Raw genomic sequence first — 22,478 nt, 5'->3', positions numbered from 1 at the left:
ACAGTATAGTATCGCGATATTTTCAGCTGCAATACTATATTGATACACGGACGCCAAGTATCGATCTTTTTAGTATACTATTTGGTAGAATAATAAAATACATTTCTTGACAATCCACTAGATGGTGGTTTTTTTCTGGTGAGGTCAGCTGGGTCACGTTCAAATTGCAGTAAGTTAGTAAAATAAAGAGGGGTGCGAGCGCGGAAACTGTCCTGTGTTCGCAGTGCGTGCTCTTCAGTTGTATGCACAAAGCTACGGTGCTCGCTTCCTTTTTGCATATTCTTTCATATCAAACCGCGAAATAAACTACGTGCATGCAGTGTCGTGGTCAGTTAAAGAGATAGTTCACCCAAAAATCATAATTATGTCATTAATAACTCACCCTTATGTGGTTCCAAACCAGTTAGAACTCCATTTATATTCGGAACACAGTTTAAGATATTTTAGATTTAGCCCGAGAGCTCTCAGTCCCTCCATTGAAACTGTGTGTACGGTATACTGTCCATGTCCAGAAAGGTAAGAAAAACATCATCAAAGTAGTCCATGTAACATCAGAGGGTCAGTTAGAATATTTTGAAGCATCGAAAATACATTTTGGTTCAAAAATAGCGAAAACTACGATTTTATTCAGCATTGTCTTCTCTTCCGTGTCTGTGTGAGAGAGAGTTCAAATCAAAGCAGTTTCTCATATCTGGTTCGTGAACAAATCATTCAGTGTAACCGGTTCTTTTTGAACCAGTTCCCCAAATCGAACTGAACTTAGTTACCAAAAAGGCCAACCCTATAGATTTATGTTTCACTTTTCATAATCCGTGACCGACAAAGGAGCATATTGGAGGCAGGAGTGTGTATATAACAGCCCCAGTCATAGTTATTACCGTATTTTCCGGACTTATTTATCAAAATTAATTTGACATGAACCAAGAAAAAACATGACCTGTTTAGTGATAATAAAAGCACTATTGTAAAAAAAAAAAAAAAGTGTTAGCTATCTGTTCATCAAAACATAAAACATTTACCCCTTTTATATCTGCAAGGTGTTCAGTACACATTTTCCCTGTGTGTTAACATCAGTAATTATGTTACTTCCAATTAGAAAATTCCAATTTGACTATGAAAATCTTTAGTCGGGGACACCCCTAGCCTCATCTAACACACCCGATTTAACTCGTCAACTAAAATAAATATCAAAGAAATAATACAGTTAAACAAGAAAGTAGCCTAAATAAGAAAGTTAAATACAGCCTGTCTATCGGACACGAGCGGCGCAGCGCGACAAAATACTCATTATAAACAGTGATGCTACACTAGATGTGGCACGACCTGACATGACAAATCCTAGACAGTAAACTGCTTTGTCAAATTTATGAGGTACTGACAGAGAGTTCAAATGTCCTGTGTAGACACTAGACAGACAAAACCTGTTGCAACACGGCGGTGTTGCATCCAGTGAAGACACGGTTCACTGTTCCGCCGCCAAGCCAGCAGTGCATTCCCAACAAGGTCCATTGCCCAACACAAAATTAATTTGCTGAATGAATAAATCGTATTTTCCTGCGCTCAAACCTGCCAATCTACACTTGTGTGCAAAACTTTGTATTACGCTTGCTATAGAGTGCATGACTTCACGTGCAGTATCCCTGGTGGCAGTAGACAACCATCACAGTCACAACCATACTTGTGAATTTGCGTGCATGTAAAGTTATTATTCACAGAAAAACAGCTTCAGGCCAAAGGCTGCATTTTTCCCTGTTAGAACTCAATAAATAGCCCTGACCTTAGTGTGCACTGATTTCCAAGTGCATGGATCAGAGAAGTTAAGTCATTTCTATGAATATTTAGATTATTGTCTAGATTTTTAAGATTTAGTTAATCCCCCAAAAAAGTCATCCCCCAAATCATTTGCTCACCCTCATGTGGGGGTTATGTCAGAAGATTTGTTTCAAAGATTTGTTTTCTAATTGGGATATCTACTTTCCTTAGTGTGCTTTGCAATGAAGCATAAGCTCTGAATCAAACAATACAAAGTGCAAATCTTTAATGCTATTACTTAAATAAGCAGGACTGAGTGTCCTGTGAGTGTAACTCTGCTGCTGAGTTATTTGATGTGCATGCATTTTGTGTATTGTGTATATAAGTGTATTGAGATGGAGGCACCATAACTGCTGGAGACTGAATGTGCGCTGTAGCACGATACTACAGTATTTCTTCAAAAGCAGATTGTGGAGCCATTTAATTAATTAACAATCAACAATCTTGATATAACACAGCCCTGCATTTATGCATTAAATCAAGTGTTTTCTGGAATGCATATTAATTCATGTTTCCTTTCACACATTGAGAAATTTTTTCTTCTTTGAATCCAGACTGGTCTGTGATTCTGCTTCTTAGCTGTGTTGCAGCTCTGTTCTTTCAAAAGAACAGGTTTGTGTTCTGCAGAAATGTTGACTCAAAAATGGCAATTCTGTTATCATTAATACATCCTAATGTAGTTTCATACTTGTATGGTTAGGGTTGTCATGGTTATGGAACTTTGATTTAATTGTCATGCAGGAGTAAAATATTTTTGCTCTGAATTCACTTTTGCAGTAACAGTGGTTTTAATATGTCCTACTTTGTATCATATTCCATAAAAATAGAATATATGGCTCATTTTCCTTATAGTGAATGACCTTAAATGACCTAAAATAAGTAAGAATAGAAAAACTTTTAAATTTAGAAAGAATTTTAGTTTTTGGATGACCTGTCCTTTTGAATAAAGGAACAATGCAAAGATTTCTTTGCCCTTTTACAATGTGATCTTTACTGGACCAGTGTGCTTGTAGGTAACATTGGATACCTCCATTTATTTGGAGAGAAGGGTAACACAGAATTCCATCCTCACCTGCAAAAATACTGTGAAAGATTGGTTCCTATCATAATACACAGACTCGGGTTGAGAGATGTGTCTTGGTAGGGTTCACAAGGTTTCAATAAGCTAGACAGGGAATGGAAGGGCAGCTGGTAACCTGAGAGTTTTCCCCTTCTGTTGCACTGTTTGTAATATGTACTTTAGATCGCTGGCATCCGATTACCTTACTGTCTACAGATTTAATTTACTGTGATTGTATTTAACGTGATACTGACACACTGTATCAGGGTAAATACAATAGTATGTTAATGTATATTGATAAGTATGTTGAAATTTGCCTTCATTGGTTCATAACTTCATTAGGACAAGAGGCATCTGAAATGAAAATAGGTGAAAGTGCTGCATGAAATAGTTTTTCATTGCATTTGTGAATATTATTCATCACAGTACAGATAAGAAAGGGAGGATATAGCATTATACATTATACAAAAATAGCATTTTATTGCATATTCCTACAACTTTGAATCTGGAAACAAGATTTTAAAGAATATGAATTATAAAATTGTATATTTTCCAAATATTAAATAAGTGAAATAACAAACCGGTCATGTCAAATCTGTATTTTTATAATCCAAATCTGGATTATTATTATTATTATTATTATTATTTTTTTTTTTTTATTTTTTTTTTTTTAATTGTGTGCATTTATATATTTTTTTACAGTTCAGTTAATGTAAATAGCAAGTCGCCTAAATAAGCATAGTTAATGCACTGGACAAAACCTTGCATTGTGTTGAATAGTGACATATTGCAGATAGTAAACTAATTTCACTTGATCTTGTTTCAAATGCTTCAGATATGCAGTGTTATTTGTCACTTCATGTTTTCCCCAGTACATGATAAACAGGTGAAAAACCCTTTAGATTTAGAAAACATCTGAAATGACTTAAGCCATATTTAGTAACCATAACGTCATAGCAACCACTGATTTGCAGCAGTTTCATATCCCTCCCCCTCAAGCGTCCAGCATCTAGTCCTAATGGACACCGATCATTAAAAGGCTTCCATGCTTTTCTTTGACATCAGCCATGCTACTTGAGGCCACTTGATGTATTGGAGAAAGGTAATGATTTCTGTCCTCCCTGTTTGGGATGACGCCAGTCTACAGCTGAGGAGCTGCCTGCCTGTGCACATTCCTGCTTCAGGACGTCCCCTTCCCCCTCTTCACCATCCCACAATCCCTCCGTCTGTCATGTGTAAAAAAGGCATGTTCCGTGCACAGGCCTGCCTCCGAATCACCTCTGAAACACAGCCTGTTAAAGACTGGCCGGACGCTCGTACGTCTAATACACACACACACACACACACATACTGTATACACCCTTTCTGCCAGCTAAAGCAGACACACCCTCATGTGCATGCACAGGTGCCTCTTACAGACATGCAAAGCTTGTGCTAATGAGAGACTTGATGACTCCGGAGTGCTTTATGATATTCAGTAGTGGTTAACCCATTTGGGTTTTTCAGTGGCTGATTACAATACGTTAAAAGAGTAAGGTGGCCTGCCATAGTATTGGACACTAAGTAACACTTAAAAATGTCTGCATTTCATTGTTTAGATGAGAACATTCCAAAGCAAATATTCTCTCCTCTGAAATTTCTTCTGAGCTAACTTTACTTTTCTGAGACATTTTTGTGAAAACTTGAATCCATAGTCCTTAGTGATTCAGAAATTGTAAGTCATTGGGTTCCGGCACTTATATTCCGTCACTAATAATGAAATGGCCCATCGTTAATTATTCCTTACTTATATTAGGGATAGAAAAATGTGCTGTTTTGATTTTGAACAAAATATGTGTGTGTATGTGTATATATATGTGTTTCCCTAGGGCTGGGTGATATATACTTAGCCATATGATCATGCGCACCTAGTCAGTAAATCCGGTTCCGTGATTACCGCTAAATCGCTAGCTTGTGTAAAAACAAGCTACGCAATATTGATTATCAAAGGTGATAAATCTGGGATAATGAATGCGATATTGCGTAGCTTGTCAGTGATCTATGGCTCTGTCTATTAAATGTCGCTCCATTTTTTTTTTTTTTTTCAGTTTTGATACTGCGGCGGGTTGCCACAAATAAATCAATGGATGGGAAACCCTGTGAGGGGTATAAAGTGTTCTCTGTAAAAAAAAAAATACCATACCATTATACACCTACTTTTACGCTGTTCAACTTAAATCTGAAAAAGCATCGTGAATATGGGTTGTTACATGTAAAACATCTATCTATGCATATGCATTCTGGCTTTCCAATACATTACATCAGTGATGAGAGAAAAAAAAATGGACAAACCAGTCACTCTTTGTAAACTTTGTTCAATGCGAGGGCCATATACTCGAATAAGACCAGTCATTTATGCCTTCTTCACCTGGGTGCTGATAGCGCGTGTGCGCAGGTGAGACCTGAAGATATTGAGTTTATCTGAATATTGAGTTCTCTTTCAAGTCTTGTGCTTGGATGGACAAATTCACACACATATGCAATGTTATTTTACATTTGATCACTTTATTCAATTTCTGTACCTAAAAAAACCTGAAAAGCACCATTTATTTGTTTTTTGTTTCTTTGTATTTAGGACTGGGATAAACTATTATTTTTTAAACGATTAATCTAGAGATTATTTTTTCGATGCATCGATTAATCTAACGATTAATTTTTTCAGACCAATTCGATTTTGATTATCTCCCCATTAATTGACTACTAAAAATTTATACATGTTGATTTACATATCTAAATGAAAAAAAAAACATGACTTTCCTTAACATTGAAATGTATGTTTATTGCTCTTAAAATTACAAAATAAAAGACTGACTAAGAATGCATTACTTTGCACTTGTATAGAGATAGCATTCAATAAAACCTTGAAGCCTTGAAAACACATAGCTTACTGAAACAAGCTTACTGAACACATAGAGCCTAGATTACTGAAAAAAGTTCTTTCAGATGAAAATAACAACAACTTGATGTCTAGCATTCAATAAAAAAGGTCACCCAGAATGTTTGTTTAGAGCAATTGAAAGAATACAGTAATCAATGTCAACTGGAGGGCTTTAAGCTAATACAGCCAGCAGCCTGTCACGGAGAAAAAAAAAAATCTCTGAATGCTCCACGTGAAACTTTGGCGTTCTGCCCTTTTTCTATCGTGTCTAATGATTTTGGTTAATATGCACGAGGGAGAGAGAGAGCGAGAGCAAGACCGCGCTCGTGTAGTTTGAAGACTTTGAGTGCGCGAGTGCACGTATTCTACATCATAGCCGCCAAAAAAAAAAAGATCAATGCAGAAAAACCCCTGGATTGGTTATATAACGTTGGACAGAATGTTGATCTGGCCATTTTTATATTTGAAATTCAGTGGTTGATCATCATTGCCACCTCTGCCTGGTGTACTATATGTGCTTCATGTGTCTGTTTTGTCACTTGATACAGTTGACTAACAGGTTTTCTGCCTTTCCTCCTCCTCGTCCTCCGCTCTTTGTCGCCACCTCTTTACCACAGCAACAGGCGAAGATGAGAAGGATCGAAGACAGGAACTGATAATATATTTCTTTCATGCAGTTGAAAGCAAAGCTCTGGGGGGTTACGTCACAGGAGTGGTCCTCTTCTGAGAGACGCGGGAGAATGAACTGACAGTTTGAAAAGGAAATGGTTCACAGGACAGATTTGGTAGGAGTGTTCTTGTGGGTGGATCGTCCTTTTAAGTTTCTGACAGAGCCAGGAAAGCCCTGGAGGTGTGTGTACAAATCATGGTCACTAGTTTCCCATGAGATGCATGCTTCGTGATAACCTCACATGCTGTAATTATTGCCACCGAAAGGAGCTAGTAAAGTTTAGGTTGTGCCCCAATTCGCATACTGTACACTAAAAGTACTTTGATCATGTTTTGAGTGTGTAAGACATTGACCAAGACCTAAATTATTATAAATAGTTTGTATTGCATGTTAGCATTAGCGCACTGTTTGCAGTGTTTTAGGATTAGCTACAATTTTAAATGCCTTAATTTATCTTTACTTATTATTATCGCCAACAATATGAAAGTATATCACCTATGTACCCAAGATTAATGTACTTACTAATTAGTGGTTAAAAAGGGATTATTTATATTTTAAATGTTGAAAGTAAAACTAAATAATAGATATAAAGATGAAAAATGCCCCTCCTACATGCCTAAAACAGGTTTCCTGTGCATGGGAATCCAAAACTAGGACTGGGCAGATGTTGTCCTGCTCCAGTGAAAGGAGAGTTTTATAATGTCAGGACATGACTTTATACAACACTTTATTCAAAATGAAGAACCGCCCGTTCCACGCTTCATATGTCATTAAACTGTTTCTGTGGCATTGCACACGCGCAGTCCTTTCAGTTTCAAGGTTCAATCCGATCGAGTACTTACATGCACTCTCAAGAATTAGAAAAGAAATCTTTTATAATGTTATAGCCTAGTCTTTTTGTCTTGCATGATAACCTCACATTTAAATTTAGTTCTGGAAGAGCCATTACCCTGATCATGTGCTTTAATAACTGAGAGATCTGGTTGACACCCGCAAGTCAGTAGACTGTAAACCATGTCAGAGCAATTACGTTTTATAGCCTCCTTACAAAGCATTTCCAGGTAGGTGTATTTTTAGTAATTAACTGGAAGACTTGATATATTTTTCATCTGTAGTGGGGAGAAATGCAAACAATTATGCAGATTTTATTCAAATCAGACTGTAGTTCCTATTTCAGAAATGTATTAACCCTAAAGAACAAAATCCATCCCAAAATAATGTTTATTTTTCACTGTTTATTTTTCACTGCGTTAAAATGTATTTATGTATTTATTTGTTTTAACTAGTTTGTTTCATTGCAAGAAAGCAGCTATCAGTATTAAAGGTATTTGAAGGGGCATATATAACATAACTGTATTTTATAATTTTGTTACTGTATTTATATAACTGAAATGTATAATTTAATCAGACCAGTGATTCTTTGGCTGACATGTAACAATATCAGCTGTAATTTAGATTCTGCACATTTTTTAACCCTGTCTTATTCAGTTGCCTCATTATTGGATTAATTTCAAGAAAATTGAAACATCATGTGGCAGATAACATTTCACTGGTTCAGTTTATAATAATTATTACAATTTTCTTATTATATTTTTTTTGGGGGGGGGGGGGGGGGGGCTACAGGGCTACAGGGCTAAAGTATATGGACCCTGTCTGTAAAAATAGACCAGTCAGCATTTTATGGGATTTTCTGTAAGTGGGATCAGCTGTTACTGATACCTGTTATTGCAAATAGTATTAGCTTTATTTGGATTGGATTTAAAAAAAAAAGCATTGGAGCAAAAAAAAAAAAAATTTGAATCATACTGTGATCACTAATGAGATGGAAACTACTCAGAAAAACCAAAAGACATTCTGTGATTCAGTGAAATGGTAACTTGTTGTGTGACTGTGATTAAATGTTTAGAAATGTTGTACCTTGTTTACATGACATTCAGATGAACAATCCATTCTGTATCTCTTTTAATTGTTAGCTATGTAATTAATCTAGTATAATGATTTACTCTGGTTTGCCCTGACTAACCCTCTCTTCTTCTCTCATTGTTTGTTCTGTAGGCGAGTTATCCTGCCTGGGAGGACTTTGTCACCAAAGGGGCTAAGCTGCAATCTCAGTTAAGGTAAGAGCAGGCCTCCTGCGTTACATGCTTCCCTGAATAGGGAGTAATTATGATAATCTTGTTTCGAAAGCAGGAAGTGCTTGATTATTACATCATTCTAGAATGATTTGTCATCCAGTGTAAGAGGAGAGCTAATAAAGAAACATTTGGGAAATGTCTTTTAAAGGATGCAAGAATGCAGTGAAGAGACCGTGATGACGAAAGAAAGGCACTTCATAATAAAGAAATAATAAGTAGGAAAATTTAAATGTAGACAATTACTAAAGGCGCCAAATTTAGATGGACACAAATTAAAATAAGATGGTATAGTTTATTCAACGAGTTGTTCTGTCTTAGACTGCATTTACACTCATCTCACACAGATGGTCATTAGTTGCACAAGTGTAAACACAAAAATCCGGATTTGAGCCACTTCCAAACGTGGTTTTAAATCAGATACATATCCGATATCTGGACATCTGACTGTAATAATATAATCTCCATATTCATCGGGAAGAAGGAGGCGGGAACCGGCGCACAATCAAAATGAAACTTTAATAATCACAAAACAAACAAAACAGCGCATCAGCCCTTCACGGACGACTGATGCACGCAAATAAAAAGCAAAACATAAACTAAAATCCCAGGCCTGGTCCTCTCTCATCCTTCACGGTCGTCGCTCCAGTTTTATATCCTTCCATCTCCTACGTGGGACTCAAGACTGGTGGTGGGTCGCAGGTGTAGCTCATCTCCAATCACTACACCTGGCCTCACTTCTCGTTCCCATGTCTCTCGGCCCCGCCCCACTCGCCACACTGACCTACGCCTAAACACACATCTGATTCCCTCCAGAACTCCCAATGCGAGGGCGACACATTTGCCCATAAAGATCTATTGATATGGAAACTTTATTCAGGAGTTGGTTTTCAGTCCCTGCCCCATCAATTTTAGAAATACAACAGCTAAAAGCTACATTAAATTTCTCAGCAATGAGGTGATAACAGGTTTTGTTCTTTCTTTCTATCTCTCGCTCTCTCTCTTTCTTGTTAATTCATTTGAATTCATTACAATAACTATCATCTTGGCGCTACTTTGTTTCACTAATGAATTTTACCTTCATTTTTGAGTGAGATCCTAATGGTCTTATCAGATTCAATGATCTGTGCTTAGCTAAGCTAAAAGTGATATCGCTGGACCCGGAGATCGGCTTAATGGATTTGAAAATGGTAAAACTTTAACTCTAAAGGAGTTGGAAAATGACTCTATTTTCAAAAAAAGTGGAGTGTTCCTTTTAAGACTTGCAGTGTAAATGCAGCCTTTAATTCAACAGAATGTGGCATTTGCAAGCCTTTATACTTAAAAAATAAAAATAAATAATAATAATAATAATAATAATAATTTGAACAAGATAAGTGGTTGACCAATATATAGGTCAACATTTGCAATTTTTTTAATTCTTTTATCGGCATTGCCTGATAAGTTTTTCTATTTGGCAGATGCCAAAACTTTTATTTTGATGGTGCATATATTCCACATGTTCACATGAGATCGCAAACGCAGGCCAAGAAGCACTGTCAACTGTAAATCCATGTTGGCCAATCAGCTGTGGTTTTAAAATTAACCACGTTCCTGTGTACTGGGCCAGTAGTAAAGAAATAAACAAAACAAAAAACACATTTTCACAGATTCTGCAAGGTGTTCCCAAACTTTTGCATGCCACTGTACTCAAGGCAAAGTTGTTTCTCATTTTGTGCTTAGGGATAAAAAGAAGTTCAAAATACTTTGCAGTGATATGCTTGTAGCGAATATCCATTTCCATATCAAAGAAGGCGGAATCGAAGAATGCGTAATCATCACAGACCAATGGTAAATCAACGTAATACAGAAAGACTTATCATAGGAAGTAGGGATGTCAACGATTAATCGATGATCGATTAATTGTCGATAAGAGATGCAATCGATTAAGGCTATCGATGGTCGGTTAACCGATTCAATGTTGGGCTGCGTGCGGCTCATGCGCACTCAACACGTGCGAGCGGCTGTGAGTGACGGTGACGATATATAAAAGCATCATCATTCATTCACAATGTACAAATTAAGCTTTTAATGTGATTTAAACTTTAAAGTACATTAAAATAGAAACAACATAAAAGTTCTTCAACATTTAATGCAATAGAAATGTAGTTACTAATCATTTCATCAGATAACTGTTTTATATCGTGCGCTTTGCAGGGCTGCGGGACACAGTGACAGGACATGTAGTCTATTCATTCCTACAACTTGTTAATTCATTCCTACGAATTATTAATGTGGCAATTGTCCATGTTTCATTAATTTTGTTCCCTAAATAACCCATGATTTAAGTGAAATAAGGGAACAAATTAATAAATCCAACGAATTCTTAATTCATGAAATCTTTAATTTCCCTTCCCATGTTTACCACAGTAAGAGATGCGAAAACAGTTATTAAAAGCGAAAGATAATAAAATAAACCTGGGAAATTAGAGGGTTAGACTATGAAGATTTAGGAAAAGAAACAATGCCTAAATATACTGAATTTGTGGAAATTCGTGACCAACCGGCAAACCAGAACAAAGCCGCGTAAATGAAGACTATGGGGTCCAAAAGCATGGTCGCGATCTAACATTTTCCAGTTAACCTATTATTCCTCTAATAAACAAAGCTTTTATACCACACTTGTCATAATCAGATCTTATCATTTCTAAATAAATAATTGCTGGATTCAAAACAGCGATTAATAGGCGCTGTTACCGACACTTTCCTGGAGCATTCACTGCTGTCACTAAACGGTGACGCCGAGCATCGTTCACAAGTTTCTGCATGGACCTGACTAGGGCACAGGTTCTAAGCCCTGGGACAAAATGGGATGCTTTAAGGAAAATTTATAGCCTACTAAGTAATAGGCCCAACATAAAAATAACAATTTGTTTTCATGTTTTTTTTTTTGTTTTTTTGTTTTTTTTTAAATAGGCTATGCGAAATATATCCGACTTAAATAGGCTAATTAAGATTAACGGATTTAAAACAGAAGTGTGGGCGCTCCATAAGTTCACAAAAAAAAAAAAAAAAAAAGGATGACAACGCATTCTGTTTGTTTGCTTTATTTTACAAGAGCACAAATCTTCTGTTTTTATTGTGAGTGTGCACAAATGAAAGTAAACTCTTTTGCGGAAAATATATATTTTTTTAAATGTCTCAGCTGTTTCGATCGCCCCGGAGCCTGCTGCACACGTATATTCTAGCGATTCAAACTTACATCGCAGTCTGTTCATTATCAAAATATGATGCCAAGGACGTTTTTGCTCATATGAAGAGGATCATCTTTTCCGTCTATATGCGAATGCGTGTTAAGTACAAGCCTAGTTTACATTATAAAATAATAGTTTAACATTCAAATACATTGCGAATATGGAAACATTTCGATTTGTGCCGAATGAGACATGAGCAATAACCTCCAAATAAATCTAGCCTAAGCCGCGCTCGCTCATCCTCGTCTGCACGCATGCACTGTCACGATCTAATGCGCTGTATGCCGGATTTTTAAAAATCTGACATTTTCTAGGACAGAATCCAGCAGGATCAAATTAATGTGAGCAACTGTGTTTTGGTGCAGCAGCGCCGATGTAGTTCACTTAATGTGCAGCGCAGTCACACGCGCTACACATTTCGGATAATTTTATACAATAATGTCAGTTGAAAACATTGCAATTGTGCTTTAAAATACAACAACGAGCACCACAAAACCATTTCAAGAGGCGCGTTCAGCGTTCTCCGTGCGGGATTGGAAACTGTCAACAAAGTAAAATGACCTCAAAAGTATGGCGCGCTCTCTTCATTTTATCAAATGATCATAATCGCATCTATTCATTTTATAATCCTGCTACTAGCATTTTATTCAGACTAAAACCTCTTTAATTCAAGTGAGAAAGCGTTTTGTGTGTGTGTGTGTGTGGCTTTTGCACATCCTGTCATACCGCTGACTGCGTGCCTACAATAGACGCATTTTGCAGTATTATGGTTAACGATTAATCGATTAATTGATCGTTAATTTAAACGACGATCGATCATGGAAATAATCGAAATTTGACATCCCTAATAGGAAGAGAAGATCATTTAGGTTAGCTGTTGGTTCCATTTTCACAGTGCATCCCCTCTGCCTGACCTCTCTGTTCTGTCCTTGGAGAGTAAACAGGCTAATGACCTTCCCAAAGGTCCACTCCATTCCTACAGATAAACATCAAACACACTCCACTCACACACACAATTACCGCTGCCAGCTCCGCCGTCTGGTCTGCCAAGAGCTGATCATGGTCTGCTTTTTAAAAGTTCCTCATGACTTTGGGCATTGCTAGTGTTTTTGTAAACACAGTGTTGGGTAATGTTTACCCTTTGCTGTATATCTCACCATATGTCTAGCTTATCAACAATTACAGCATTTAAGGTGTAGTCATACTGACTTCATATGAAAAAATAATTTTTTACATTTATGAGACAGGCAGGTCAATGGCGAACATGTTTTGTTACTTTAAAAAGAATTCATGCATACAATGCCTTTGATGCACCTATTAAGATGAACTGGGTTACAGTTTCTGGATTCAAAATAATTCTTATCATTTCTTGGGGCTTAAAGTAAAAAAAAAAAAAAAAAGTGATATACCGGTACTAAAATATCTTAAGAATGTTTGGTCTTTTTGTAATGATTGAATTTATTCCGAATTCAGAACCATCAGTTTAATAATACTCTTTAAACAGAAAGTAACCAAGTAACTTGTTTTTCCAGGGTATCCCTACCATTAACTTCAACCTCTGTTCCTAGAGCCAGAGTAGCTCTTAAAGAGATGACTGTTGTGAGGCTACCTATCAAGCACAAAAGCTTTCGCAGGACTTGGGGGGCCGCTCTGGGGAGGTGGGAGATTTGCTGAAAGGCTGTACTTTGTAGTTTGTATCACCTGATGATACCACAGAGCTCTCTCTGATAAGCTGAGATCTCTCTTCAGAATGAAGGCTCTGAATGGATTCCTACAATGGCACCATTGACCCTGTCAGTATGTGCTCGTGTCCCAGCCGCTGAACAAGCAGAGCTCTTTTCTTTGACCGTTTTCCATAGTCTGACCTGGGAGAAGGCTATAGATGTCTAATCAAATGATCAAGTGTATATGTAAGCTTTCAGATATAAAATGGAATTAAAGTGCATTGGTTGAATGTCAAATCAAGTTGGATTAGGAATTTTAAACAAGACCATTCTCTCTCGTTTTTTTTTTTTTTTTTTTTTTTTTACATCAATTTAAGTGCGTGCAATTTATAAAATTCAATGCCTCTTTCAAATTATTATTTTTTTTTTTTAAGGTTTAATTTTTTTCATAACACCCCAGTGGCAACTTGTGTAATTTTTGCTATTAATATTTAAAAAACTTCTGTTATTTAAATACTATCTAGTGATGTAGTGACAGTATATATACATATTCATTTAAATAATATTTTGTCTCAAATATACTTTCTATATAGATATAGATATATATAGATATATACAGATATAGATTAAAAATGATGTATAAATAAAATAAATATATATAGATAGATAGATAGTTTCAAGCGTGTATATGCAGTTTTAGTGCTACAAACATAGTTTTCATACAAATGGATTGGCATTGGAAATAAAATTGGACAGTAATTTATCCATTTCATTACTGCTAAAATAAAAAATTGCAGCTGATTTTAAACATCCTGATACTGTGCACTGTGGACTGCTGTGCTGTTAAAATTGGCTCATTCGTCTCTACCTGGTGCAAGCTCCAAAAATCTGTCAGTGGAAATATTTGTCGTGATATACCGACTGTTAGCAAGAACCCAGTCAAAACCACTTTGCTTGTAGGTTTTTCTTATAGATAAACTCTTTCTCTTTCTGTCGTTCAGGACAACAATCATCGTCACTAGCTCATTCCTGGATGCTTTCCAGAAAGTGGCAGACATTGCAACTGGAACACGAGGTAAGATGAGATCTACCTTCTTTGTCTCTCTCTCTGCTGTCTCACCGCTCAAACAGTCTGTCTCTCCCGTGATGATAATGAGGAAAGCAGGCTAGTCATATTTCACAGGAAAGGTTATTCATCAGAAATGTGAAGCATTAACTAGGAACACCTCAAGACTTGTCTAAATGTCTTTTCCTTTTTGAAGGCAGATGTGGGCCGTATGACACAAAAGCGTGAAGACGGCGTGTTTTATAGCTTCCTAATGATAGTTCTCCTGGTGATACTTCTTCACATGAAATCGAGAAATACATTCACATGAAAGCTTTGGAATTTGACAGTGCATACTGCAAAAAAAAAAAAAAATTGATTCAAAAGTATTGCCTGAGCTAATATATTTAAGATGATGTGTGTGTAAAATTGTCAGAGTTAAAACACTTTCTGCCAGTTTAAAGTGCAGTAAAGCATTTCTAGAAAGACTCCCTCAGAAAAGTGTAAACCATGTAGTGTTAGCAAAACATTGCTTTGTTTGTTAGAGCATTCCGGCCAACCCAACACAGCAATGTTGGCTGGACCAATGGCATGCCTTTGGGGGCGGGGCTATCTTTTTAAGTGACCAATGGCAGATAGGGGTTTGTTTGGGAATTCTGGTTGAAAACAAACATGTTTACATTTTGTTTGATGAGACACATTAAAAGTTCATATCATACATCCAGATGTGAATTTTGATTAAAGCAGTTTCACTTTCTATATTATAATTTCAAACTCATTTGTAGTATTATTTTGTTTATTCTTCTTGAGCGAGATTAAGGGAACCGTGTTTCACTTTCAAGATCAGCTTTTCCTTATCGTTCTTGCAATCAAAACGGAAAACTAGAAATGCAGGTTATCCTGTTATGCTGTATATGTAGTGTATTATCTTCTTGTTTATACTATTTATACTTGTATACTTGTTTATACTTGTAATTTATTTGTTTGCACTATGAGGTCTCACCTTTAGGGTTAATGTCCTGAAATAAGCATTGTAAAATCCTGTCACCCAAGGCAACGAATGTTTAACCCAAATTCACACAGAGCCAAAAGAAGGTCATCAATGTATTGTTCTCTGCTCAGACAATTGGAGGAAGGCATGACCATCTCATAATGGCCCGTACTGGGTTACATGGTTCCACTCCTTGTTAAGGTGACCTGTTCTTTTCTAAAGTCTTTTTGCTGTGTGTCTGCGCTCCGCGTTCTTTGTGCTGCCGCTGTGATTTACCCCTGACTGTTTATCTTGCTGATAGTTTAAGAATTTTACCTTGATCGTATGTCACTGAACTCTGAATGAGATTAGCATAACATAAACATGCACACTGCTGCCAATGTGCCATTTTGAATCTGTCTTGAGTTGTTTTTTTGTTTTGTTTTTATTCTACTTAATGAATTTAATTGATGTAGCATAAATATTGGAAGTGTACTTCCCTTTTTCCATCTTAGCCTCTTTATTTAAGCTTCATTTTAGACTTGTATACTTATGTTGATATACTTCTTTTGCCTTGGATCTAATTAGACATAGAAAGACTGCATCCATAGTAAATCATTTGTGAGTTGTTTTGTTTGCAGCTGAAACCGGATCTGTTTCTAATGTCCTAGTCCACAGCTGAATAGGCTAATAGCAAAACAATGTTATATCTTAGTTCAGTTGTGAGTTGCATTAAATGACGTTATGAAAAAATAAATAAATGGCATTTCCAATTCCAATTTCCAATTCCAGTTTTCAACTTGGACAAATGCAGTAGAACAGCAATTGATGTCAGACTTCCACCTTGGAATCTTGTGAGGAAGTCCACAACAATGACGTCATGTGAAAGGTATTTATGTAGGCTGTAGACAGCATATCCGCTCACTAGGTTTTAGAACAGAGCTGTAGAATTAACTTATTCTGCGTTTCGTCCCAATTTGTACACGCAAATATTTTCATAGCCTAAGAGAAATTCATTTACCCAAAACACAAAAGAGGTCTTGACATGCCAGAAAAAGGGAGTGAAAGAGCGTTTAAAGATTTAGCTGCCAGTGGTGCTGCTGAACCTTAACACAAGAGAGCTGTCATGATTCAGACCTGCTGTGTCATGCCTTCTGATGGAAATGGTTGCATGAAAGGACTTTGTTTGGTGGTCTTGACTGTGTTGAGGTTTTTTTTTTTTCGCAGAAAATAAAGGAATGGTCTATCCCTGATGTGAGAATTTAAGATCATTGATGCTAATTTGTTAACAGTAACTTCAAATATATTTAATGTAGCTTAAAAACAAGCAGTCTTCGAAATAATTGAACTGATAATAATTTTTTTCTGCCCTATATTATAGATCTGTCTCCATGTTTGACATGCTTACTTGCTCTCTGTTATCTGATTTCCACTAGGACCCCTGACTTGAGTCTCAGTATTGATTATGTTGACGGTCCTATCAGCTGCTGATCCGTCCACATCCCCCAAACCTGATCAATCGACTTATTGATCGCAGCTAAGACAGCTTTGTAAAACCAAACCATCTGCTTTGGGTTTCTTTCATTTGATAAAATTGCTGTTAAAAAAGTTAACTACTTTTCTAGGCAATTCATTTAAATGCATATTTATTTCAAATGCAATTAAAGCACATTTAATTACAGTGGTAAATTAACGAACTCATTTACATTTACAATTAAATTATAGCTACATGCTGATGGGTATAATTTATGCTAACTACAATTATTTAATGTAATTCAAATTTGATTTAATTACAGTAATGTGCTGCTTGTGAAAAGTTATTTGGCAGTTAGACATGTCCTAACATTTATTAATACATATATTATGTATGTACGTGTTTTTGGATATTTAGGATTAGGTGTATATGGACCAATACACAGCATTCTGAGGGCAAATATTTTAGTGCAATATCCTGGTCACCATATTGATCTTTATTTTGAAATGTAATGACAGGTGACTGGACATAATCAATCCAAGTCTAAGATCAATGATGTTAATGAATGATGAAGACCAGACCAGACCAGATCTCCAACGTAGCCTTGTCTCTCCACTTTTTTTTCAACCCAAAGCACAATCCATGTAGCAGCTAAAGACAGGATGAGATAACTACCCCATCCTCCATCTTTGTAATCCATCCATTCATCTGTCCAACACTCATTCATTCACCGATTGCATTGATTGATGCATTTCTTTGTGTTCACTGTTGCGTTTTACTGGAGGTTATGGTCCAAACTGCCTTGTATGCTCTTCATCAGTTTGTGATTTGCATTTTCGCCTCCATTTTTCCACCCTCATTCCTTTCACCAATAACAGATGAGGGAAGAAATCGCCCTACTTCCTTGTTTTTCTCTCCGTCCATCCTTTTTCTTGGACCGCACATTTAAGGCAGCTCCTCAGAGGACAGCTGGTGGCCTAAATGTGCTGCTCACAAGCTTGTGCCCTAGCGAATAGAACAGAAATCTCAAAGCAGGACATTCTAGTGTTCACTTCCAAGGTAAATTCTTCAATTTCTTGCACTAAACATTAGCTCTTGTTCTTACTGATGAAATAATCAAATATCTTGGTAGTTGCTCTTCTTGAATACCATGTGTGTAAAGACCCATGGACAGCTGTATTAAGATGAAATGGGAAGAACAGATGAACTGATGAATATATGGAGGTATAGTTGGAGTCACCAAAAGCACCATTGCACCGTCACTGTGCTGTTTTGGTCCCACACCTGTTTGGGACAGCGCCTGGTTCACAGCTGCCACACTTACACAAAGGGGCCTCACCAGCCCCAGTTGTCTGTAAATATGTGTGCGCGTTTAGATCCCCTACTGACCCTCAAACGTAAGACCCCACTGCAAACATTCTAGATACAGGAAGGGTCAAAGTGCACTAGGAAGGCTTTGTATTTGTTTGTGGGGAATTTAACCCACTGAGAAAGCTGACCCTCACTGCCCCAGCTGAGAGTGACTGAGTGTACGGTGAGCAAGTCCTAATGCCCCATCCACGTAGAGACTATGTATGTATGTATGCCATACAGCATTATTATAACAGCCTCTCACTTCTTGCTGACCTATTTACTCTTTATAAACTAGTTCCATATAGATTAAGTCCTAAACCTCAAAAAGTCTAAAGCAGGGCTTCCCAGCTTTTCTTCTGAGCCCTTTAAAGAGAGAGTTCATCCAAAACTGAAAATTGACAATTCAAACCTGTATTGCTTGCTTGCTTGCTTCTCTGGAACAGCAGTGAATTACATTTGATAATATATTTAAACAGAAATGATGTTTCACAATATTACTGTATTGTTTTATACAGTAAAAACCGCCTTCTTTCAAAAAAATCTTACTGACCCGGTAGTCAGTGTAAAAAAAAAAAAGACTTCAGTAATTTTACTGATAACCCCGCAGTGAGCTTTCCACAATTTTGACTGGATAGTGTATTCAGTGAATTGTGTAAAATCATTCAGACTGGTTTTGCGAACCATCAGCTGAAAAGTCAATTCAGTAAATGATTTAAGGATTTTTTCAGTAAAGGATTTATGTTTGAGTGAGCTATCTCTTTAAGTATAGTATTTAAATTTGTGTTTCATACATGGTTCTTTCCTGTGATTCACTCTCACTGATAAATCACACTGACGTGGACGAATAATGGACTTCACCTTTAGCAGTGATTTTCCATGCTACCGTATTTATTTAGTCCCTGTGTGTGATGGTACGTTCTCTGTTGAAAAGACCTGCAAAAACTTGCCTTGTGAATCATAAGGTTGGTGACATGCAGTGGATGAGTTCCCTTAGGGCCGTTTTTGAAGCAGATGGTTTTTAAAAGAACAAAAACGTTTTTCTCTAGTCTCTTAGGGAACTCATGACTAGTTACCACAGTGGTAGACATTACATAATTGGTTGGCACACCCAGTGTTTAATCTGAAGTGAAACTGCCTCTGGAGTTTTAAGAATTCAAATAACATTTACAGTTTGTTGAAGTACAGTATGACACTTGAGTGTGAAATCCAACACTATGTACATCCTTAGGATTTATTCTCCCTATTCATTTATTTTCAGCATCATCATTCCAGTCTTCAGTGTCACATGATCCTTCAGAAATCATTCAAATATGCTGATTTGGCACTCAAGAAAAATTTCGGATTATTATACATGTTGAAAACAGTTCCGCTTCATATTTTTGTGGAAACTGATAATTTTTTTCAAGAAAGTTTAAAAGAACCGCATGTATACAGATCTTTTGTAAAATTGTAAAAGTTTTTGCATTCACTTTTGATAAAATAAATGCAGATTTATAAATGGTTTAGGTTTATATCATGAACAGAGCTGTTACTTGAATAGACTGTTACTTGAATTGCACTAAAAAATGACAGTAAAAGTTGCCGTTTTCTGTCTGATTGGCTGTTTTTTTTTTACTTTCTGGGAGTCAGAGTGCTTATGTTTTGATCAGTTTCTAGGAGACAGAATGTCTAGGCTGCTACTAGCTATCATGGTGTGGCATGTAAAAAAAATATATTTTTTGTTAACAAAATTATAGCTGGTTTCAGATTTACCTGCCCCCAAACATCATCATAACATCATAAACTGTGGTTGTTCATTTAATGTCCATCAGGCATTTTCTTCCTGTCTAAATGGGAAGTTATTGGCCAGAAGAAGCTACAACTTGGACTAGATGATGTTAGGCAGAAGTTTATCTGCAGGAGACGGAAACTTACAGATAAGCAGAAACTGTGAACACTATGAGTCATGGCTTCATGGAAAAAGTGTCATGCATCAGGGACATAAAAAAAACTGACATTTTCATTCCACAGCTTTTTCGTAGCACGTTTTGTAACTTTTTATAAATATATCAATAAAAACGCAGGCTTCTGAATCATGAGCAGGGGTTGAATGTGGAGTCTGTGCTGTGGAGTGAGTAGGTGTGAACAGTGATGGACTGTGTAACACAGACACACTGGATGCTTTTATGTGGACCGGCATGAGTGGGCACTGGCTAAACTAGTGCTTAAGGAACGAAGGAAAGAGTGAAGTTTATTTTGGACTGTCTAATAGAGTGGCAGACGGGGAGTACAGTTGCAAGGATGGGGATGACTTTGTATGGTTGTGTTTAGACGGAAAAATGTGAGATCTTTGAAATTCTTGTTTTTGCTAAACACATGCTGTCACTAAAAAGATGCAATAGAGCTACAAAGCTTTCTTTTCTTATGTTAATTTGAGGTTTTGTCTGAAATTTATCGTAGCATATGTGGTGGCAAATCGATTTGGATTGTGTGAAGTGGTCATGTTGGCTACGGACAGAGACTGTCATGGTGACCACTTTTGTACACTTCTCGTTTTTATAGACACGTGTTGAACCAAACCCAGATGTTACACAATCTATGCCTACAGATCATCTGCTTGTAGAGGAACTTCTCTTGGGTTTGTGTCTTGTTTGTGCCGTTCCCTGAACCCTACGCTATAACACTTCACAGCGATGCCTGTCAGGTCTCACCAGGAGAATACATTTGCGTTGTAGGGCTATGTGTGGTGGACATTTTTAACCTAGCATGACCCAGTGATCGTTTGGAACACAATCTGCCTGCAGCTTTTATCTTGTTTTGAGGCTTGTGGCTAAGTGGGCCCCCATGACTCACGTGGAGAAGGGAACCAAGTGGTACAAACCCAACCCTGTGATCCAGTGGAGAACATCCTCTTTCTGTCCATGCCTTTAAAAAAAAAAAATCACAAGTCGATGTATAAGATCATTTGGCCAAGAAGCAAGCTTATGTAGTTTGAAATAATGGAGAATGAACACGATGCGGATATTATCATAGCTTTTAGATGCAATTTATTTTTTTGCTTAACGATTAGTGCGTGTAACAATGCCAGCATACATTGACTATAGAATAGGAAAATGGAAATATTTAAAGTAGTGTAAATTAATTAGATAGATAGATAGATAGATAGATAGATAGATAGATAGATAGATAGATAGATAGATAGATAGATAGATAGATGACAAGGTTTGTACTGTAAATATGATTGACTATCAGCAGTTATTTTATCTATGTTCGTAACATTTCTTACTAGGTAAAAAATCTGATTAAAAAAATCCAATATAAAAAAAATTAAGTCAAACAATTTTACAAAGCATTCTGTTGCAGCTAAATAACATGAGCAAAAATCAGCAGCCTACAAAACACTGCAAGAGGAATTTTGCCTGTGATAAAAAAAAAATACCATAGCAAAAACAACTAGATTAATATAAATTTCAAATATTAAAGCGTTAAATAGGATAGGTCAGTAATAAGAAAGGAACAAACAAATCAATTAGCAATATAATAAATACAACTAAACTAAATTTCAGGTACAGAAACTGAAATTAAAAGTTTAAAAACACTGCATAGTTTTCTTTTTATAAATAAAATAAAGATTAATCAAGTAAAGTTCTTAAATATATTCAGTCAAGATCAGTGAATGATTTTCTTTTGTTCTTTGATTAACATTAATGACAGGCAGCGCGTTTATTAGGCTGTTGTCTCTTTAAGCAAAAATACTGTACATGTGTGTTTTCTTTCTCATCTGTTTACATTCACGTAAGACAAAAACGTCTGTGTTTATGATGATATACTGATGTAGTTTTCTGTATCGTAGTTTCGACTCGGAACAACCTTTTCTACAGTTAAAATACACAGAACAGTCCGAGAACCCACACAAATCGGGAACCCGCAGCGCGACCGCCGATCTCTATGCACGCGCTTGTGCTTCATGTGCACTGCACACAAACATGCTATAATAAGTTTTTAGATTCTAAGCTACTTTAGTGATAAATCCATAGACAGTAAAAGAAATGGACACAGCGACCCCATTGGAACTCAATTGAGACAAATGAAGCCCAGTTTTAGCGTTTTTTAGCACTTCCGTTTCTGACGCGCAGACTCAAACGAAGCTTGACGACGTCAGCAACCTG

General features: G+C 36.7%; 1 protein-coding gene across 6 annotated transcripts in view; it reads left to right on the top strand.

Annotated features, from left to right (window-relative positions):
- The window catches only part of LOC128015953 (protein MTSS 2-like), a 53,173-nt gene that overhangs the window by 4,541 nt on the left and 26,154 nt on the right, over nt 1-22,478 (top strand). For all 6 annotated transcript variants that reach the window (XM_052600225.1, XM_052600221.1, XM_052600224.1 and 3 more), the window contains exons 2-3: nt 8,515-8,576; nt 14,490-14,563. In XM_052600225.1, coding sequence (XP_052456185.1) covers nt 8,515-8,576; nt 14,490-14,563 — 136 coding nt within the window. The remainder of the gene's footprint in view (nt 1-8,514; nt 8,577-14,489; nt 14,564-22,478) is intronic.

The sequence above is a fragment of the Carassius gibelio genome, chromosome A6 (genome assembly GCF_023724105.1).
Source record: "Carassius gibelio isolate Cgi1373 ecotype wild population from Czech Republic chromosome A6, carGib1.2-hapl.c, whole genome shotgun sequence".
Classification (NCBI taxonomy): Eukaryota; Metazoa; Chordata; class Actinopteri; order Cypriniformes; family Cyprinidae; genus Carassius; species Carassius gibelio.
Note: the sequence above shows the minus strand (reverse complement) of the source record. Positions and strands in the feature narration are given on the sequence as shown.